Below are 23,446 nucleotides of genomic sequence, written 5' to 3'. Positions count from 1 at the left end.
TTTTCTTTCTAGCTCACTCTTTAGTGATGGAGACAGCTGGCAGAGACTCAGTTTACCTTGATCTCTGTGTGGTCTTTATAAACAATTCCTCATCTCACTCTTGAGTTTGCTCAATCAACTTGATTATTCTTCCCATCCTATTATATGCCACAGATTTTTTTTTTCCATTTCATTTTAGTGTATAAAAGTAACAGGAGTTTTTCAAGCACTGGGTGCAGAATAAAGATGAATATGTAATTAAACGCTACAGGAGCTGCTGATTGGCACACAAGGCTACAGTGTGCTAAACTGATATGAGCTACAATAACATGCATCTTTACTTCCTTGAAAGAGTGCATAATGAGACCTGATTTAAATATGTTCTGTTTTTAAGAAACATCCCATGTGTTTTCTTTGAAATTAACTTTGCCTTCATCTGTTGGAGCTATTAAGCATATCTGCTCCTTGAATTATTCTGTACAAGTCTGTACAATTCAAAAGAGAAAAAGAGACGGTAAATTAACAGTGAGTAATTTTGGAAATCTACTTACTGTGCTCAAAAAATAATTTTAAGGTGCAGCTGAAGGAAATAGGTGCTTTCAGGATGCACTAAACAGTGTCAAAATTCACAATAGCAAAAGTTTTGTAGCTTTTCAATTTTTCAAGAGTGAAAATACTTCAGCTGCAAAGCATTCTCAACAGGAATTTTGTAGTGCCCTGCTTTAGGCAAATTCCTTTAAAAATCTTAGATTACAAGAGGAGTTGGGGTTTATATTAGAAATCAGATGCATCTCTAATGAGGAGAGGGCAAATGGGTTCAATTATCTTGGTGTAGCAGAGCAAATGGTCTGTAATTTCCAGAGTTATAAAGGGAGTAACATATGTTTCACAGTCACTGAAAAAGGAACAAATCAAAATGGAGAGTAAATCACTGGGTCGTCGTTGAAAATCATGGAGGTAACACTTTTTGTCCTCTTCCCTGAGAGGAGGATTGTGTTACTTGGGTCCTGGGTAACTGCTGTAGTTGGCTAACTTGGGACCTTATACCTGCAAAATGAATGCTTCAGTGCTGATTGTACTTATTACTTTGTTTCATGCTGCATAAAATATTTCTAGAGTGTAGTTTTGTAGGCCCATATCCATCTACCAGTGGAAGACTCTTTTTAAAGGAGGTTTTTTAAAATTATTTTTCTCTAGTATTGTTTAAGGTCAGCTACGAAAACAAATTGTGTTGACACTGCATACACCAGATTTTAGGTTTCCAGGACTTTTCCCCCTTCTTTCATAACAATCAAGAATGCCTAAAATTAGTGTTGGTTTTTGCAGGACTCTTGCATGTCCTGGTTTATGTAGGAAGTAAGAATGGATTTGCGAATGCAACAGAAGCATGTGAACCACAGACCAATGGACTAAATCCATTTAATAGTCTGTAACCTGTCAGATTACTGAGGGAAGCGAAGCTTTCATTTTAAACCATTACCTGAAGTATACAGTAATTTTGCAATTTATAATTGTTGTATGAAATACAGTGGTATGAATTCCTGCCCAAGTTGTGTACCGCCCCTTTTTGTATGGCAAATATAGCTTTAAAATATTATTGTACTTTTATAAACGTGAAAGAGCATAGTGGGCAAAATAAATGTGTTATCTCTGTGCTCAGCTTTTGCTTTTCCATTTTGTGTTCACATCTGCATGCTCAATAGGACTCAAAAATCACTTGCATCTATGTGTTTGGCTTATTAGTGGACAGTTTTCTGTGACACATTTTGAGATGCTTCTCCAGTTTTTTTACCATACCTTCACTTATTTAATCTGTATCAATTTCTCCTAATTTTCTTCCTGAAAGGCATAGCCAGCAACAGGAGGGGAATTCTCCCTCTGCTAAAACCTGTGCTCCACTGAAAGCTTACAAATGCTTTAACTATTTTAGTTCTTAATGACAAAGGGAGAATGAAGTAATATCCTTGGCAACTGAAGGAGACATCTCCATTCTGAGTAGCCATTGAAGAGATATCTTTTGCAAAACTAAATAAACCACCAAAATATATGATTGTACTTCTCACTATATAAAAATCTTTACAATAATCAGATTCGATATTGCAGGTTTTATGTTCCTTGCTGGGCTTTTTATGACTTACTTTTACTCTGTAGTGTTCCTCTAGATGTGATTTTTCCAATGAAATCTTTATTTTGTCCATTCAAGAGAGATGGTATCTGAGCTCAAGATCAGATTTATAAGTGGGTTACTTTTTTTTGTTCTGTTGCAGAGAGGTTTGCTGGGACAAGAGTACTGGCATGCTCAGTTTGCATTGTGTATTCTCATTGCTCTTCTTGTTTACTGGCAAAGAGGGACAGAGAAATATATTGAGTATCACTAAGAAAAAGTTAAGCAAGTCTGAGTGACTGTTCCAAAAATTATTCTTGCACCTGTGGCATAAAAAACAAACAAACAAAAAGAACCCCAAACATAATCTAGGTAGGAAGTCTGTGGTGGGCTCAAGGTACTCGACTGCCAAATGACTTTAGTAGTATTATTTCAGTGTATGGTTTATTTCAGGCTAAGAATATTGATGTCAAAAATCATTTTCATGTCAAAAATATTGATAAGGATTGCCATGGATGATTTATAGTTGATGAGCTGTATGGGCCAAATTCTTAAAATCTTTCTGTTGTCAACCTCAATTTGAACAACTTCAGTGGCAGGGATGGTGGAGAATTAAATCCAAGGTCTATTAGGTCAAACTTGATTGAAGTTTTATTTAGGGTCGTCAGGAGAAATTGCTGAAACACAGTATGTGAGGGTAAACAGGAGAGACAGAGTAAAAGAGATCCATCTCTAGATTGTTTCTAACTGCTGAAATTTCATACTGTACTCAAAATGTGACATAGCCTCCCTTTTCTTGCATGCTTTGGAAATATTTTGGAAGTTATTTGGAGGAGAAAAAAGTAATTCTAGAAATATCTCCTACTTCAAAGTGTAGTAATCACCCCTCTGTTTCTGACAAAGTCTTTAAAATTAAAATAAATTATATTTTGCTGATGCATCCACACAGGTTCTATTAACCAAAAGTTTTTTTTAAATGGGGAGTTTTTTGAGCCATAATACTGCCTGCCTTCTTTCTTGAAACAAATTCCTGTGTAGAGAATGCTTTAATGATTTTTAAACTATGGATGGCACTTCAAAGTGTCTTATTCTAGTGTGGGTAACGTGAAATTAAAATATTGATACATACTGTGGTGAACTGAAGAGATTCTTCAGGAATGTTGCTTTTACAATGTAAAATGTTCCCATTTCTGTTTGGTTTTTTGTTTGTTTTGAATAAGTAGGGCTTGGTTTTTAAATGGCAATTTTCATTAGTTATTACATGCAATATGTACTGAATCCTACAAAGAATATTATTGCTGTTCAGAAGCATACAGAGATAGTACTGTTCTGAGGAGTATTGTATAAATACAATAGTTAATAGTTACTGAAAGTTGGACTGTATAATGCAGGTTCCTAAATGTGATGGAGCTTAGTGTGTTTTCAGTGATTAGGTTTTGTTGGGTTTTTTTGTTCTTGTTGTCGTTGTGTATTTTTGTTTGTTTTGTTTTTTATTTTAGTTGAAGCAGAAGAATGGAAATATTTGAAAAGATGAAGTGGGGGAGGAGGGAGGAAAAATATCTTGCCTCCTGCTAAGCTGAAGTCGAGATGAGGGTGTTTTTTGTGATTGTGGCATCAAAAGACTTAATGACAAGGCTAAGATGGCATTTGTGATGCTTTTATGGTATCTGTTTTTCACACTTTTCAGTAGAACACCCATTTTATTATATAATGTTGTTGACACTAGTAACTGCTTTTTCCGATCTGGAATGGGATCTTAGTGAATTGTGACAGTAAAATAAGCCTTGATTTTTTAATTAGAACTAAAAATACATTATAAAAAATAAACATAGCATTCTAATAATGTTTAAAGTATCTTCTTTTGTGTTTCTGTGTGTAGAAGAACAGGAAACACATTTTCCTTCTAGGTGGGACTGATTTATGCTTTATGCTGGAAGAAAATGCTTCATAAGAAACATAACAGTTGGCTACTTATAACCTTTTTTTTAAAAAAGCTTGGTTACACTTAACCCTTTAATAATGTCATAAATGCTGGAGATCAAAATACCATGAAATTGATTTCCATCACCACAAAAAAATTTTATATAAAAATTGATTTTTTTCTTTCTGTATGTAAGTTTCAATTGGTTTTTTGCATAATAAAGAAAATATTTTTGAGTAATTTAAAACATGGCCTTTTCAGAATGTGTTATCACAATAGTAAATAGTGGACAGAAACAAGATGTTTCATTTTCTAAGGAATGTTAACAATTTTTGCAGTTCCTTTTATCATTTATTAAATGATTTTCTGAAGTCTCAGTAGATGCAGTTTGCTGTTATTCCAGCTATCAAAAAAGTAAACAGTTTATTGTAGCAATGTACTATATATTAGCAATCCTGTTAAAAGCAATAAACCCATTAAACATACTTTTTATTAGAATTTTAATGTAGTAGTTTCAGTTTATTAGGCTGTTTTTAAACTTACTATCATCACCTTTCTTGTATTCCTTTCTTCAAGTCAATTTCCTAAATATTACCCTTCCAGCCTTTATTTCTAGTGGCTTCTGTTTTGTAAAATTTGCATTTTATCTTGCAGTCTGAATAATGTTGGCTATTACTCACTAGGCAAGTCTGGTTGGAGAGATGAAAACAGAGAACATGGTATAGTTCACAAGGTCAAGTGACAAATGCATTCTTCTTTCCCTTCCCAAAAGGCACTCAGGCGTGAACTGAAGGATAAAGAGCAAACCATTCTCAATGCTGTGGACCAGGCACGAGTTTTCCTTGCTGACCAACCAATTGAGGGGCCTGAGGAACCAAGAAGGAGCTTGCATTCAAAAACAGGTCAGAAAACACTCCCTTCTGGGAAAGGTCAAAAAAAAAGAGAGAAAGGACTTGCATGTCTCTAGTATGTGTTTTATATCCCAGTTACTTGCTCAGACCTCAGAATTTTCCGAATTGTATCCTGATGGCTTTTATTTCGGTGTTTTTGATTCAAGTGTTACTTCTCTGATTTGTAAGTACTTACATTTTAATGGAAGAAGTAGAAACATCTCTACTGCCTTTTCCAGTTTTTGATTTAAAACACTAATGGTAGCTCTGTTCTTTCTTCTTAATGCTATAACGTACATACCTTAAATGTAGTCATAATAATAAAGGAATCACATTTGAACATCCATATGTCTATTGCAAAGTTTTACTCCACAAATAGAAATAAGCATATTTGGTGGTGTATCTCATTAGAAGTAAAATAAAACAGCTTTAGGAAGGCTGTCATTACAGAATCTTAAAGATTTGAATATTAAATGAATCATTGCTAAGGAATGGAACTACAGCTATCCTAGAAACTGTTTTTGCATAGTATTTGTTGAGATATTGATCTAAATATCAGAGACCAACAAGAAGGTAATAAATTTTCTCCACTCCCCCACAACCACAAAATAGAAAGTTTTCTCTGTCAGTCCTACAGTTATGTCTCTGATGCAAGCTACACCATTATGAGGTCTTGCTTTTGCTTACACAAGAGCTGTTCTTGGAAAATGTAATAATCTACTTTTGCAGAACTTCCAGTTGCTTAAGATGTGAATAATTTACTGTTCTGTATAATTTAAAAAATTAAACTGTGTCTGCTTTTATCGGGAGCTAGTTTTTTCTTTCCATACATCATCTTATATGTCTCCGTTGCGAACTTCTTATGTTTGTTCAGTGGAAATAACTAGTCTTTCCTGCATCCATACTTCATGTTATTTCTGTGCAAATTTTCAAGTGGTTTCATATTCCCTAGTTCAACTTTGTGATAAAGTTTGAATAGCTGGTGATTAAAGCCAATGAACCATTTATCTCATTGTTTAGTGCTGGTACCTTAGCTTAACTTCTTTTTTGAACTCCTGACTCCTGAAAATACTCAGTTTCTCTTTACTCTCAAACCCATTTGCTATATGGCATTTCCAATGTTTTAGTTGGTCTAAATCACAAGCAAGCTTGCAGTTGAAAATAAGGATGCTCTCTGTATATTTGTTCATTCTTTCATACAAAAATTTCATACAGAAGTCTGAAATTGCAGGTTCTCTCCTCAAAAACATAGAACCTCTCAGCACAAACGATGCCAGTACATAAAATATTACCAATGTAAAATGTTTGTTTTCTAACAGAGTTGATATCAATGATCTAGTCAGTGTTGATTGACTAGATGCAAACTTCAAGACCAAACTTCAGATGATAAACTGCATCATAAATTCTTGTTATCCAGTCTATTACGAAGATAATGATTATTATTTTGCACTATACCAGTGGCAGTGAGAACAGACTAACAGGGAATTTGATGACCACGGTAAACTGCATAGCAATAACACCCATGGTCTGCAAGTGATGTGTGCGTGTCTAGTTGTCTCGTCATCGTATTTGAAAATCAATCATATGTTTGGACTGGGAAGCTTCATAGATGTGCACAGAACTTATTTTCCTCTTTCTTCTTCACACTCAGTAGTTCCATGGACTTTTTTTTCTGAGCACGTGATGGGTTAGTCTTGAGTACCAGCCAAACTCCCACCCATTCACTTATGTCTTCCACCACAGTGGAATGGAGGCAGGAGATGGGAAGAACATGAGTGAGAAAGCTCATGGGTCAGGATGAGGATCAGATGGGTCTCAGATGCAGATCCCTTACAAACTACTGTTGTGGGCCAAACAGGTTTAGCTTGGGGAAAACAAACTATTTATTGCCATTTAAAATAAATAATTAAATACTAAGTTGGTTCATAGTGAGGAAAAAACCTCACAAACGTTAAAACCATTTCCTCCCCACTTTCACAGACTCAACTTGACTCCCTCATTCTTGTCTCCTTGTCCCCTTGTTGTGACGCTGGTCATGCTCAGAGAGGCAACAAGTGGCATGAGAGGGTGGGAAGGTGGTGACTCCATGGTTATAGCCTAGCAGTTTCTTTCTCCGTCTTTCCTCTCACACCTTTCCTCTGTGTGCTATCTCCATGTGGAATATCTGCCCTACCATAGGGTTGGTCCTCCTCCTCTGATCTTGGTGTTCGCACTGTTGTTTCTACTGTTGCTTCCCTCTGGTGTTTTCTGTTTCTTAAATACACTTTCCCTGAGGTGCCACCAGCATGGCCTCAGGTGTGCCCCATGGTGAGTTGTCTGCAGTCTGATGTCCCTGGCACAGGGCAGCCCCAGCCTCTTCTCCCAGAGACCCCTGTGGAGCTCCTGCTGCCAGCAGTGGGCACTCGCCCTGTGCAAAAATGGACATTCGCTTTCTGTAGATTAATAGACATTCAGGCCAAAAGTTGTCTTTGAATAATTTTTTTTGATCTCATATATATGTAATAAGCTGTTAATTTTCAGCCAGGAGTGAGTCTAGTAATTTTTTTCTGACAACTGATGCCACCAATCTCCAGAAAACTTCATCTCTGAGCTAGAAGACAGCCAGACACCCAGCATTTTTCTTCTGATTAAGCGCTCTCAGTGAAGGGTGTGGGCTTTAGTTTGCTTTTAAGATGTTAATTTTTTTTATTTTCTATCAGCCTCTTGATCACTGGTGTTCTCTGTAGTTGATTAAAGTTAACTTGTTAATTCCAATGAAGTCCACTTCATATTGATAAAGGTGAAGGAGTGTGGTTATGGATTCTAAGTTGACAGTCTGTTTTCTAAAAATATTGACAAACAGTCAACACTACAATCTTGATTTGAACACTGCTTTAGCTGGTTCTATAGGACAAATAGCAAAGCTATTTTACTAACTCAAACTTGCATTAATTGGAAAATCACAGTTTTTTGAGGTTATTTCCTACCTTCTATAAGGGAAGGGGTCTTTATGGGGGAATGGTTAGCTAATCTGAAGATGATAAAGGTTGTAAAATTGTCTTCTATTTTCTTCAACTTCTCAATCTAATTTTTTTTTAAGTCAATATTTTTTATTATTTTTTCCTTCACCATAGGTCTCTTCATGCTTGGGAGGGCGTTGTTGCAAGGGCAAGGAATGAGACAGATTTAGGAGACAACTGATAAGAATCAGTTTTGAACTTATCTGACTGAGACCTGTTTTGAGGGCCTGGGCATATATACATATGTTGTTCCATCCACAGAGAACATTTTTTATAGGATGCCTTATGATAACCCATTATTGTCTATAATGGTCTTGTTAATTTCAAATATATGACAAGAATATAGAATCAGGTTATGAGTAAGCCTTGGTTTCTTCTTTCCCATCTTTACCTTATGCTTCCTGTGTTGGCCTTCTGCTATACCAGAGAGTAACTGTCACATTCAGACGGAGTTCTTCATCTTCCAGGAAACTACTTTCCTAGTTAATTGTATCTCCCATCTATCTTTTCTTCTGTTTTTGTTTTGCCATGTTTCTGTAGAGAGGCCCCATCACAAAAAAGCAAGCTTCACAATCTTCCTGTATTTGAGCTGCCTCAGCATCTGGGTGGAACTGATTGATAAGCCAGCTGCTGCATTTCATGGATGGACAGGTTAAAGAAATGCTCATGTTTTTAGCATTTTTTGTCACTTGTCCATGGTATAGGAAAAAACTTTGATCTAAAAATGTTAATTATAATTCTCTATGGCATAGTTACAGCTGGCTTCTTAAATCCATGTACTGTTAGTAAGGTTACAGGCCATTGGAGAGACAAAGGAAAGCAAAAATCATATTTTATGTCCCCTGAGTTCTGTGAACTGATGATACAGCTTTGATGAAGTTCTGTCCTTAATTCTGCTGAAGCAGTGGAACATCCTAGCAGATTATCACAGGCCACTACACTGATTCTCATTGTAATAGCGAATGGTTCTGGGAGTCTCCAGTGTTATCCAACTACTTCAGTAACTTTTAGTTTTCTTAGGACAATTAGATTCCTATCTTTGAAAGCTGCTATTTCATAGCAAAGGTTGTTGTGATAGACACAGCATTTAAAAATAAGTATTTACCATCTGTACCTCCTATTAATTGAATAGAAAGCCCCATCAATCACATCTGTATTGTAAAAGAAATATATTAATAAGTACCAGTGAATGGTATGTAGATACTTTACACTTGTAGAGGCACAGTATCTTCACCTGTTTCAGACATAAATAAAAGCTGAACTTTTTTGCTTACCACCACTGACCACATTTAGGTAAATTTCTCTGCCATAACTTTTCCTTTTGCAAGGAAGATCTCGCTGAAAATAGTCAATTTACTCTTTACTAATGTATATAGCAGGCAGCATTTCTATTCTCAATCATTTTTGTTTGTTCTCTAGCTATCACACACCACTGGAATATTTGTTTCTCTGCTGTGTAGTTGGACTGAGTATGAAGTCTAGAGTTTGAAATTAGAAGTGCTTAGGAGAAGGAAGAGGATATGACCCACTGGCAGTCAGTGGAATCATATCCGGAAAGTACTTACACTGTTTTGAACATTGCTGCTTTTGTTTTAGTTGGAGCTCATTCACTTGGGACTTTTAAGAGTTTCTTCCTAAGGTAAGAGAAATGTGCAGTTACCCGTGAGAGAATCTCAAAGTAATTATCTTTCTCCTTTTCAAAGTAGATGTCTTAGTCACCCTACAAGTTTAGTCCAGTTGGGTAAAGCCTTGAAATATTTCCTGTAGAGTCTACATGGTTGTCTGCTTGGATACATATTAGTAAAGTTCAAGGAAATTGTTTCCCTGCTGAGTGGTGTGGAGTGCAAACTTAGAGGATTTTAAAGCCTGATTTTTTAGTGGAAGCAGATTGGCCTAAGTTCAAAGTGGTTAATTTTATTACTGGTTGGTTGTTTACGTTTTTTTTTTTTCTTCATGAGGACCTTGGCATACAAACATAGGCATATTCATTCTTGTCCTTTATGCTCTGTTGTGTCCCAGTTTTACCTGAAATATGGGATGTTTTCTGGGCGGAAGCATGTTATTAAAGTTTAACTGTTGCCTTGTTTAAAAGGCCCTAGAAACCACTGAAGCTTTGTTGCAAGAGAATTTTCAGTTGGATGCCACTAGCAATGCAGATGACTGATAGCTGTCAAAGGTTAGGACCTTTGTGTGAAAGAAAATGCCTTTCTTATTCTCTAGAGTAAACATAGCTCAAAAACATTGTAAATGAGCTTCAAGAAAGCAAATTGGAAATTGCAGAATAATAAAAAAATGTAATGTCTCTGAAGGAGAAAACAGGCTGAGAAGAGTTGCTTAGAAGCTCAGAAAAGTTCAGAACATGGATGTTTTTAAGTCCTGTGTGGTCACTATAGGGTGCTGTCAAATCAGGGAGCCGTATCTTTTGTGCTGCCTAACTTGTGTATTTTCTGGTTTTGTACTGTTTTGGAATAAAATAGGTGCCTTTGGTTTGTTTTGAAATGCTGTTAGGGGATGTATGTCTCCTGCAGTCATGCTAAGGAGCTACCTGCCATATGTGCAGTGCCAAAAAAAAAATCTTTATTGATCTTCAGAGTAAGTAAAAGGCTTGTTACAATCTGCAGTCACAGTGCTTTGAAAAGAAACAGGATTAATTTGTTGCTTGCCTTGAGTAACTGAGATACAGTGGTAATGACCCTCTCTCTGTTGATACTTTCCCTTTATCAGGAATTGGGAGAAGACACAGCTTGGTGATAGTTTAACAGGGGATTGTGGCAGGACCATAATAAAACTGAACTCGTACCTGGTTTATGTTCCTGGAGCAACATAAAGTTTGGGTTTCCACTATGCAGAAGTATTGTGAACTTGCTTTGGATCACACCATTTATTACAAAATGTTGGCATGTTTATAGTGAGAAGTATTGTGTGTGGTTTGTTTATGTTGACAAATGACACTGGTTATGCTGGATAAATGTCTGCTTCCCAGGACTGCTGTAATCTCCATTGGTTTTCTGGAGAGAGATGCTATGGGAGGACTTAATTATCTCTTTTACCTATAAGCTATTTTCCTTGTTTCATCCTTCTTTGTCTTCACCACCAGGACCCACTGGGAAATATCAACAATCACTATTAAAAGACGTGTATTTGCTGGTATTGTTCTCAGCTGTCTTTATCTGGAGTCCATACACCAGGCCTTTTCCAGAGCTATTTATCATACATGACATTAACAGTTTCATTTGCTCTACTTTTGCAATTTTGTCTTCTGTAGACCAGAGATAATTTGTCTTTTATCCTGAAGAGACTTTTCTCATTCACTCTTTATTTAATTACATTTCTCTAGTTTAAAGAACTTTCAGTTTTGGTATAAGAAAACCTAAGTGAGGGCATAAAGGAAAATGACTGTGCTCTTTGCTCTTGTTTTAGCTAAATATGCAATAGTTATTTGAATAGGAGAAGAAGGTGAAATACTGGGTTATGCTTGGATGGTTGGGTGCTCGGAGTCTGACTAATTGCTGTGTTTAACCAATTGCTGCTTATTCTTTAAACTTCCTGTTCCCATCCCATCAGAACTAAGTTTTCTGTCAAGATTTTTAGAAGCTCAGACAATGCTTTGTCTGCAGCAATGCTAAAGATTTCATGATGCAATGATAGCACTCATTTTGGATCTTCTGCGTGGGAGTTTGATAATGTGCCATTGTGCATATTCAAATGGTCTGAAAGTTTTCATAATGAATACGGTGCTGTGTCATCCATTGTTTTTTGCTGCAAAGATTGATTGAACCAAGGAAGAGACAATGTTTGACATCACGTGAGAAGGAGGGAACATGAAATCATCTCCAATTCCAGTATATTTGGTTAAGAATATAGCAAAAGCGAATGGAAATTAATGTAATTTTGGCAAGATAGAAAGAGATCACTAGTTCAAGGCCACATAATAAGGATCAATCACAGTTGCTTAGAATGAAAACTGCTACAGCCAAATACTTCAAGAGATGTAAAATAAATTCTTAAGTAAAAACTATTTTCTTCACTGGTATTATACATATATGTAAGCATGCAAGGAAACTATATGCTGTAAAATTCAGGCCTGAAGGTTTTCCTTTTGTGGCACTCAGTCTTTGCTAGAGACACAGAGAAGCTGTTGGAGCTTTCAGTCCTTTATGACAAAAATTTATATTAAAATCAAGATTGTTTCTTTTTCACTACAGAAGAGGACTTTTTTTTTCCTGACTGCAAGGTCAGTTACTATCTGTCCTCTCTGGTAAACAGATGGTCCTGTGAATATAGGCTGTTCTTGCTCTCTGAGCAGCTGCTGAAGTAAAGATAATGTAATAAATACCATTTAAAAAGAGGGGTGGGAAGACACCGATCAAAGTGATGATTGAGAATACTTTATATTAAGTAGAAACAAAAGAGCAATGACTACTGTGTAAAATTTTTTCACAGCAAAAAGAAATTCTCTGTGCTGGTTTGTTTGATGACAGGCCGGTTAAATGAATTCCAAACTAATAGAAGAAAACTCTTACTGTTAAGACACTTTCTTTGAGATTTACAATTCTATGCTGTGCAACCAGTATCTTGAAGAATGAAATCTCTGCTTGAAAAGAAGTAACGTGTTGCTCTTTAATAAGTTGGACTTTCATGATGGAAAACATTAAGTTATACAAGATGTATTTCTCTTAAATGAATGTATGCCGAATGGTTTTATAGCTCATAAAAGCACGTGTTTTGCTCTATTTCCCTAGTAAATGTCTTTTTAGTGCAAGTTTGCAAGCACTTCAAAGGCTTTTGTGAAATAAAACAGGCTGGCAATGAATGAATATTTTTCAAATACAATATGTGGTAGATATCCTTGCACAATAACACTTATTTGATAAATGGTCTTAAAAGATGTTTTGGGTTTCAGTTCTGTTGGGATATTTGTATCAGCCCAGTCATTCTGGAATCTTTTTCCCATCCCCAAATAAGTGACTAGTTCTTTTGTGAGTAAAGCTGCCTTGTTTTAGCTGGCCAGACAAATAAAGTCAGGCTGTTGTTCCCCTCTTCTAATACCAGAATCATCAAGCTTGGAAGAGACTTTCAAGATCATCTAGTCCACCTGTTAACCCAGCACCACCATAACCACCCCTGAACCTATCCCCAAGTGCTACATCCAATCCATTTATTGCTACAGCCCCTTTTCTTCTTAGTGCCTCTATTAGAGCAAGAAGCACTCATTGGATCTGCTGGGTGGGTACCTTTAAGCCAAAGAGTTTTGCAAGATTTTCAGCTCTTACTAAAAAGCTTTCTGTGTGTTCTTTGTCAAGCGGTTGATCTTTTTAACTGGCTAATAATCTAGCTTAGAACTGCCCAGGCCTTGCAGCATTCTGCTCTTCTATGCAGAGTTGGTAGTTTTGGCTCTGACAACAGATAAAGGATGATGCAACTGCATTATGTTGGATCAAAATGGTAGACTGCAGCTTTGCATATCTGTAACTTCTACTTAGTCCAGTTTCTGGGTATAGTGTCCCCTGTATTCACATGTTCAAGATACCAGAGAGGAGGCTTCCTCCAATAGGTCTGCAATTTTCTGTCCCCTTTCAATGAAGCTCAGTATTGCCTTATGTAAAGTATTCCACGTCTAGGTGCTCCCTTTGGTCCTCATTTATAGTCTTGCAACTTTTACTCCTGAGGTCTGGTTGTCCACAACTTATAGCTGTATCATAGGATACCTCAACCTGTGAGAGAACCTGTGATGCTAAACTTTGCTCCTTAGGTGCAGCTTGACTTCTAGATTGTTCACAGCCCCTTTGTCACTGGACTGTAGTGAATTCCCATTCATTACTTAATAATATTATTCTCAAAGGTGAATAATTCCAAAATTACTTATGGTAACAACTTCTTTGATGTCTATACATAAGTAATTTGTAGCTCTTCTTTTCTGTGTAAAAGAATTTTCTCTTCTGAAAGAGTTTTGCTGAGAGCTTAAGCTTTATTTCTGTTCAAAAGAAATAAAGAAATATTTTCTTTGCGAAACTTGGGGTAAAGATCATTCCAAAATTGTGTTTTACTATGATGCAGTTTATTCTACTGTGAAATGCTGTAAATCGAGAGACAAGGTGCAATTTATCACAGCATAGCTTTGATCTTCATCTTTATTCTGGTGTGTCAGTATTGCAAATTGTAGGTTACTGCCACATCTCTCTATCTCAGAGCTACATATATAGTTCATATCTCTTTGCATCTGATTAAGCATTGCAGGTTTTTTCCACGGCCGTTTCATTCCAAGTTTCTCTTCTGCACTACCTTCTTGCCACTGTGGTGTCCCTAAGCCTGGGTATAACCTCTGCTTTTGCAGGCAGAGTACACACAGGCAGTGCTCTCACACGATAGCTTTTGACACCCAGCAAGTCACTGGAATATTTTGGTAAGCTCACAATGTCTTTTGTACCATTCAGCTGCACTCTTTCTTCAAATGGCTCTCTGTTTTGAGGTCAAAGCATGCACCACAACCCACAGGCTGGATGTGTGCCTCCCTTCCCTTGATGCTGTTGGCTCTTATTGATTGCTTGCCTTACTCTGGTTACTGTTCCTCATTCCTCGTTTTCTGTCTCTCCTACATAACCACTTCCCAGCAAGGTTCTTGTGCTTTTGGGCAGCACTCTCTCCTCCCTACATCTACAATTATAATGCAAATTATAATTTCATTGTGGGTTGATTTTTGGTTGGTTGGTTTTGGTTTTGGTTTTTCCCAGATGGCATCTGGATTGTGCTGTTGAATACTCTTTGGATATACGTAGTCAAGCATATACCAAGAGTAATATGGGCTAACAAGATTTGAAAAAAACTTTAAAAGAAAAATCAGGATAAATATGTGGAATTGGTGGGCAGAAAATCTGGTTGTGATCCAAGCAACTCCATCTTACTTTTTTATCTGGAAAAAAGTGGATTCTCAACAACAAACTGGAATACATTCTAATGTTTTATTTTGTATTAATTACTTGCAATATGCTTTTCCTTGTTGTGTGCTGTGGGACAACAGTTGCATACAAGAGGCATAGTAGGGTAACTTTTGCAACCATAACTGTGCATTTACTTTGTCATTCATCTGGCCTTTGTAAAGAAAAAGCTTTCCTCCCACACCATTTTTGGTGTGTTGCCCTCTCACCCTCCTTCACCACATTAGCTACTCCAAGCTTAGACAGTTACAATGATTTTAAAGACAGTTTATCAGTAAGTGGAAGATTGTATGTCTCCTCTGACTTCTGAAAAAAATGGTACTTTCATCTTTTCATGATTGTGTATGATTTATTCATAGGCAACACTTGAATTTTAATCACAAGAGTACTGTTATAAAGCTTTTCCAGGGCTTTTATATAGAACTGAATAGAAGGCCAGTTGACTTAGTTTCAGTGCGTGTCACGTCTCTGCTCCTTCTTTTGTTCTCTGGTCTTTGCATTATATAGTTTCCTCTGCTTGCTTTTATGTAGAAGGGGAATACTCTGAGACTGGCTGTGTTTGTTTATCATTACTGAAGCAACTCTTCCCTGATGAAGGAAGCGCCTCATGAGTTTTTTTTCAGCAAGGACTCTCTGGGCAGTAGACAGCAAGACCTGCTGGAGATGTTTTAGGGTTTTCTTTTTAGCTTTCTGGCTGTCTGGGTCTTTCTCAGTCTCAAACTGAAGGTGCAGAGGAAGCATCATGTTTTCTTATGGATAAAACTACATGACTGGTATGCAGGAATCATGTATTGTGGAGGTGAGAGAAGCCACCGACTGGTTGTCAGTTCTTGTTGTCAAAGAGGGCTGGTGTTGAATTCTGCCTGATGTCGTGCAGACTCAGCAGGGACTAGGGATTTCAATATAAGCAATTTACTGAAATAATCAGTATCATCTCCTGTGTGACCACATTCTGAGGTTGTGTGTGTCCCTACCTTAGCTTTTCTTATTGCAAAGACCAGTGGCAGCTTGTCTTTGCTGACTTGAATGGGATTTCCGTGGTTGCTGGGTTGTGACACATAAGCCTGAAATTTGTGAGAAATAGTGCACCGTAAGCTTGATTCTTTTTCAGTCAATAGCTTCACAGAACATTTGTAGGTTTGGAAAAGCTATTTAAACCAGCCTTTTAGGACTTTGGTGTTAACACAGAAAAACCAATGTAGTGCTACAGAACCACACCCTGTGTGGAACTCAGTATGACTTGGGTTTTGCTACTGAATATGAAGAGACGTCCTGGTGCCAGAGTGAAAGGTGGTGGTAAGAGATCCAGGAACAAAGCAATGTCCTTGCTCTTTTTATGTGAAATGGTCCAAAGATTACCTATTGAAGTTTCCAGGAAGGAAGAAAGATCGTATGTATCCTTTCCCTGTGCCTCCAAAAGTAAAAAATCGGCAGTAAGCTGCTTTTACTTTGTGAGTGTCATAATATATGGAAGTCAGGAATAGTTTCCTGTCTTCTGATCAAGCTTTATGTTGTCAGCAGGAGTGCTTGAGGTTTATTTCAGTTATGGCAAGGTGGACTTTCTTCTACCTTGTACCTGCTGAAATAAGTTACCAGTTGACGCTGGACTTACTGACTGGCTTGAGTGTGTATTTCAGGAGCACTGTCTGTTTAACTAGGCAAAAATAAGAAATAAACAGCATAACTTTCTTTCCCTCTGCAGAATTGACCGCTGAGGAGAAAGCCATGAAGATTGCCAAAGCTATGCGTAAGCAGTCATCAGAGGTAAAAGAGAAATGGGAGAACCTAAATGCCAGTGCCAGTATCTGGCAGAAGCAAGTGGACAAAGCATTAGAAAAACTGAAAGACCTTCAGTGTGCCATGGATGACCTTGATGCTGATTTGAAGGAGGCTGAAAATGTGAGGAATGGCTGGAAACCTGTAGGAGACTTGCTCATAGATTCATTACCAGATCACATTGAGAAAACTACAGTAAGTGTGGAACTCCTGGAAAATGTTTAGCCTGTGTGTGTGTGTCAGACCTCTCTATTCTAGTCCCTCTAGTCATATTAGATATTTATATACTCTTATGCTGAAATTCTCATGTGCGGTGTAAAGTCTTTAAAGATGGTATCTGAGGTCTCAAATTAAGTCCAGTGCTGGGACATATTCACAGTGTTGGCTGGGATTGCATACGCACATAGATCTGTTTGGCCATCATGTATATAACCTTCTTGTCAGGAAAACATTTATAGCATTTTCAATCATACAGAAATATATACATAGTTTTAATTTCTCTTCCTTAACTTCCACAAACTGAACACGTCTACTGTCTATTTTTGTTTGTATGAGTGAATATTTGTATTTGCTTTTACTTTAGCCTGGCTTCTCATCAGGATTATTTCAAACTGAAGAACACATTCTACTCTATAATGTTCTTGTGGGGAAACTAGTTCTTGCTGCCTGGGTTCCAGGCCACCCATGCAGGGCTCAGCATCCCAAGGCATGGCTGCTCATGATGAGTAATAGTTGTCCCCTGCTTAACTTCATGGATTGGGTAGAGACCTAGTAATGCAGAGCTCCACAAGAAGGAATATCCTCTGATAATTAGCATTGGCCAGAAAAGCTGACTGGAAACAGTACAGTGCAGTGAATATCATGGATTCCAGGAGAATGTGTGGGTATGCACATGTGGGTAGAGGAGATTGCCATATTCATTCTTAAGTTTAAAAACTGAAAAGCTGTGTTTGTGAAGCAGAAGCTTAGTAGTAAGTGCTGAATTTACCCAAAACAGCAAAGCATTAGAAGGGGGGTCGTGTACCTAACCATCCATGTCTTCAGCATAGGATGCTGGTGTTAGAAGAATGAAAGTCCGTGGGCTGCAACCAGGTTTCTGTAGATATTCTCTCTATGTATGCAGGGTCTGTGAATTCAAAGGGCTACCTTATTTGGTATATAACAGTGTAAGCATTCTCATTCTCCAAATTATGTTGTTACTTTCAAGGTTAATGGAACTGAAATCTTTAAAACAAAGGCAGTCAAAGCCGAGTTAATATCCAGACTGCTGTTGATTTGAGAAGAGTAATGAATCTCGTCCTGCCTCTCTTGTATTTTAATATAGATACTAAAGCAAGAAATAAGATGCTAATGTTGAATAGCTCCTTGTTCTCATGCTAAGTGATTTGTCATATCTTAATGGCTTTTTCTGTAGACTAAAGCAAAGTCTTTCAGATTTTCATTGCTGTGGAAAAACTGTAACATCTGCTGAAGTAATAGGGGCCTACTGGCTGTCCAGAAGCTCAGTGTTTCTTTCTTGACAGTATGTTCCTTCTTTTCCTTGGCCTGATGAGAGTGATTTTTGAAGGGAGGTAAATAATTGAATTGTCCAAAGAAGATACTTTCTTTACAGTTGTTTTGGGCTTTTTTCACCATGTTTAATCAAGCTGTTTATAGGATTGAACACTTAACTGCTCACAGCAAGAACGACATTTGATGCATCTTTTTAACTGTAACTAAAACTTGCATCGTTTTTGTCTTAATACTGTATTTAGTTTGATTTGATTCAATAAACCTTTACTTCTTTTTAGTCATTGTAATAGCTTTACTCTCTGGTTCTAATCAGGTAAAACATTGTACTCCTTTTCCTTAGAAGATACATTCCTTCATGCTTTGCTAGTTCAATAATAGTTTTTAAATTGAATTTTTGTCAGCTGCTTAATACTTGGAAACTATAGCTGCTGAACACATTTTTTCTTTAGAACACTTGGCAGGCTGTATGCTGCTAAAGCTCCTAATACAGCATTGTGTATTTCTTTTTGCAAAGAAAAGCTTTAAAGCCATACGGCACCACAAAAAATAATACATTTAATTGGTTTAGGGGTGCACTTTGCTTATGGGCATTTCAGTAAGTTTCATACTGTTTTTCCCTGAAGGTGGATATAAGTGATACAATAGAATATTGAAGTGAGTGAACTTTTCTTTGCCTGGGACTGACTTGTGTGCAGTTATTCAGCACAAGCTGCCACACTGGGCAGGTCAGCACCATGTGGAGCTTACAGTGGCTTCTGTGCTGCTCAGATGCAGATTGAACATCAGTGTATGTTTCTTACCCTTTTAGGCTTTTAGAGAAGAAATTGCTCCCATCAACTTAAAAGTTAAAACAGTGAATGATTTGTCCAGCCAGCTGTCTCCGCTTGACCTTTATCCATCTTTAAAGATGTCTCGTCAGCTGGATGATCTTAACATGCGGTGGAAACTTTTACAGGTATTCTTCTGCATATGTGCAGTAGGTGTGTGGGGAGGGATATTTCTCACTCTCTTCTGTTTTCTTAAAAGATGCCTTGTTACCATTTGTTCATTACTTCTGTCACTAAGGTGTTATTCTGTTAGTACCAATGCAACAAAAGGAGCTGTCTTTTCTTCTGTAGCTTGGCCAAAAGCTTTTCCTTTCAATCTCTTTCAGCAGTGTATTCACACAGGAAACTGCATTAAACACTGGGGAATAGTGGGCACTATTGCTGCATGGTTTTTTGTATGTCTTGTATCAGTAGATTTTACTGCATAAATCTGTGTCACCAAAAACTGTTGTAAATATTTCTGTTGAGTTTCCAGATTGTGTGAAAGCTGTTTTATTTTGGCTTTCAATGTTCAGTTTCTGTAGGAAATGTCACTTAAAGTGACTTAAGTATTAGTAGAGCTATAACTAGATAAAAGCCATAGCAATGTAGCATAAAAAGCAGAAGAGGATATGCTGAGAGAGATTCATATTGCTTAGTTACGATTATTGTGCTTAAATAGTCTAAGAAAGGTAAATCAGTGTGCCTGATTACAGCTGAAACTCATACATAGTTTCACAGTGAATGATTTAGTGAAGTTTCTTACATCAGTTAAAAGTTCATTTATCAAATTCTGAATTTTCTCTCTTTTTTGTGTTTGTTTTTGTAGGAAATACTTATCTCCAGTGAGGGTGGTGGGAATGAATTTTCAAAACCTGGGCACCAGTTTCTGGGCCAGTAGTCTTTAATGAGTCACTCCTGAGAGGCAAAGCTGTTATTGTGTCAGACATTTTCTTTCCTAATATTGTTTGGTAGTGGGATTTTTCCTCTTGTTTTGTTTGTGGATTTTTTTGAGGGGTGAGGTGTCGTATTCGTCCTCTCAAATTCGGTTACCCAAGCAACCAAAGTACTGCTGGGTGTGCTACAGCAGTTTAAATTAAACTGAGGGGCATCATGTCAGCCAGTGAAGCAGTATCTTCCAAAATGGTTCTGTGCTGAAAAGACAGCTGTGAGATCAATGCAATCAGGCTGAGACCTGCTGACTATGGGAATTTGGACAACAGAAGGGTTGGGAGAAGGTCAGGAACTTCAGCAGTTGGCTATAGTCACCATGAAACTACTGTTGTTCATTATTGATCTACAGTTCTCACACAAGAAGACTGCAAGATACGAACATGATTCTCATTAAGCAGATACAAGAAAAAAATGTAGCCTTAAATAGGTGGATGCCAAATAATTGCTGTGACACACAAACAAATTGATTTCACTAAAAGGACTGTAAACAAGAGATTTTCTTCTCATGACCCTAGTGTTGCAAAGTACACGCAATGTAGATTTTGAGTATGTGTGTGTTTATGTGTAGGTGTCTGTAGAGGATCGCCTTAAACAGTTACAGGAGGCACACCGAGATTTTGGACCTGCATCACAGCATTTTCTTTCCAGTAAGTTCTTTGAATTAATAGATACATGTAATATATGATAGCTTTCTCAAACACTGACTGATCTTTACTCCAGGTTTCCCAATGGTTGGGGAAGTTCCTCTTCCATGATATTATCTACCTCCTTGTTTTTGTAGGGGTGTTTCATCATAACTTCACTGACTTTGTGACTACTGTGCTTCCCACTCTATCTTTCTGAGATGGTTGTGCCCTCATTGCTTTATTCTTTGTCCTCTGCTGCAATGCCTGACTAGTGACTGTTCCAGAATCTTTGGATGTTCATGACCACATCTTTTCATCTGTTGCCAGCTCTTTCTTCCATTTCCTTTGCTTCCACACTTGCTAGGGTGGCACAAAGGAAGAGCTGCCTGGATTTTTTTTTTTAATAAAAGACTTCATGTCATACATTGCTGGCACTTCAAGTAAAGGTCTGGGAAAAGCAAGCATACATCACTTCCTCAGGACCTATCCTTGCATGTTTTAAATAAACATTTAAAAGTATAAGCCTCTAATCTCACATATACTAAGAGGGCAGCTTTGATATAGTTGTTATACATAGATAGGTTGTGGTATCAAGGTCCATGTTGGTTTCCTGATGTTACAACCTACCTACCATCATCAGAGCTAATGAGACAGAATTTTAACTCAGTCACCTCTCCAGTTTTTGACTAAGAGCTTCTATAATAAAGATAACATTATTGCAGAAGTTGAGAAGTCAACATAAAAATGAGCAGCTCTTTCCCAGAGATTCTGGAGTAGTGTATGTCACTGTATAGCTAAACTGCTAATATAATTTAAACCACTAAATAAATATGTGGTAAAAAAAAATTACCTATGTAATAATTTATTAAAAAGACTATAGATAGAGTGCTACCTTTGGCACTGCTGAAGAATGCCAGATGAACTGTTCAAGAGACTAGTCAGTCTAGTCTGTAAATAAAACAGGTTAGGAAACAATGTAGAAGAAGTTTCTCAGACTCTAGCTCTCTTATTCTAGTTGAGAATAAGAGAATCAGTGGAAGAGTCCACATGTAAAGCTTGCCAGGAAAGGTTGGCTGGTTTTGTTTGTCTTGGCCTGGATCATTTCCTTGAGTTGGTTTACGGCATGCCACAATAAAACACCACAAGCATAAGTCTGAGTGGTGAACTGGTTTTGTTGCTGGTTAAAACATTTATAGAATTATGTCCACAGAGACTATTGCAGTGCCTTATCAGCATTCCTCAGCCGTGTTTAGGGAATATCCTTCAGGCTTAAAGAGACATTCAGTTTATGTTACATACCAAAGTAAAAGAGGGAAATTTTCCAGGATGCATGTTGGTAGATACCACAAAGAATTACAGCTAAGTAACACAGTTTTGGAAAAACAAATAATGTGTAGTCATCCATTTAAACCCTTTGTTAAAAAAAACCTATTTCCCCACACCAAGTACAACTAAAGCTTCTTTAAAAAAAAGCCCAACAAAATAAAACAAACCAAAAAAAAAAAAAACCAACCCAAACCTTTTTTAGAGCTTTAGACAGAGTTAAAGAACTTATACCTACAGCTTTATGTAATGTCTGTAAAATGTAAGTCAGGAACAGTAACTTCAAAAGTAAAATAATAATAAAAAAAATATTAAATCTGGAAAGTTGAGGACTTTATCCTGAAAGGTTGAAAGACTGTGTATTCTAAATCAAAATTTTCAAACCTTTTTAGCAGCAATAAGTGACTTCTAACTGTGAGGAACAAGTAGAGTAGTAGTCTGAATAAAACAATCTCAAACTCCTAAAACTGAGATTGATTTATATATGCATGTCTTGTGCAAATCTCCATTTCCAAAGATGCACTTCTGTCTTAGAGGACAGGTTTTTTTCTGTGCTTATCTGAGAGCAGCTATTTTCAATTTACCTCACCTACATGTTACTCTTCCTTCAAATACTAACAAGGAACCATAACTTGCCATCACACCATTTTCAACTGACTAGATCCCAGTTGTCATTTAATCAGGAATTTTTGCTAGCAAGACACCTTATTTCTGCCTGTTCATCAGATTCATAGAATGATAGAATAGCCCTCTTTGAAAGGGACTGACCTCAAAAGATCATGTAGTCTAACCTTTCATGGGAAAGGGAGCATAGATGAGATTATTGAGCACCCTGGTTCCAGCCCTGTTAGTCCAGCGATTTCATCTCTGCAGTGGCTAGAAGTGTTTCATTACTAAAAAGACACAGTGCAGCATTTGATACTACTGCTTGACTTCTTGGAGCACCAACTGCATGGATTCATGCAGACCATCACAATTAAAGAGCTTCAAAATATTTTTGAAGACCACCAAACAATGTATTAGCCCTTCATACAATGTTCTGCATTATGAGTCTGAGGTAAAGCTGTATTAGTAGGCCACTGCAATCTCTGATTGCTCTTTTTGCTGAGCTATTTTCCCCCTCCCTTCTTTGGGAGGCAGAATTTGGTTGATTTGCTTTTCAGTGCTTTTGAGATGGAAGGTAAGCACTTTTCCAGTACACATCCCTAAAACAGATAAAGGTGAACAATCCTTACAATCCATTATTTTTGCAAAAGGGTTGCTTTTGCTGTCTCCTGCCTTTAGAAATAGTAACTTCTTTTTTCTATAATTAAGTTCTTTTCCAAGGCTGATGATCCACTGATGATCTCTGTTATGTTTCTTGTATGCTTTCTAAGATGAATCCATGAACATCCACAGAGCACCGACTCCACATGTTCCCTAACAAACAGCTTATGTCTCCAGTGGCCTGCTCAAAGCCATACCAATATCTGCAGGCCTGCTAGTGAATGCCAAATTGATAACTACTATGTTCAGTTTTTATCAGTGATTTTTTAAAAAAAAAGGTAATCTCATTTTCCAGACTTCCATACAGCAGAGAGCTGGCAATGTTTTACAAAAGTTGTTCCCAAATAAATAGAAC

General features: G+C 37.2%; 1 protein-coding gene across 8 annotated transcripts in view; it reads left to right on the top strand.

Moving 5' to 3' along the window:
* UTRN (utrophin) overlaps positions 1-23,446 on the top strand; it is a 359,524-nt gene that overhangs the window by 262,998 nt on the left and 73,080 nt on the right. For all 8 annotated transcript variants that reach the window (XM_069010451.1, XM_069010452.1, XM_069010449.1 and 5 more), the window contains 4 exons: positions 4,777-4,906; positions 16,531-16,799; positions 18,925-19,071; positions 20,445-20,523. In XM_069010451.1, coding sequence (XP_068866552.1) covers positions 4,777-4,906; positions 16,531-16,799; positions 18,925-19,071; positions 20,445-20,523 — 625 coding nt within the window. The remainder of the gene's footprint in view (positions 1-4,776; positions 4,907-16,530; positions 16,800-18,924; positions 19,072-20,444; positions 20,524-23,446) is intronic.

The sequence above is a fragment of the Aphelocoma coerulescens genome, chromosome 3, assembly GCF_041296385.1.
Source record: "Aphelocoma coerulescens isolate FSJ_1873_10779 chromosome 3, UR_Acoe_1.0, whole genome shotgun sequence".
NCBI lineage: Eukaryota > Metazoa > Chordata > Aves > Passeriformes > Corvidae > Aphelocoma > Aphelocoma coerulescens.
This window is presented reverse-complemented; position numbering and strand designations above follow the sequence as displayed.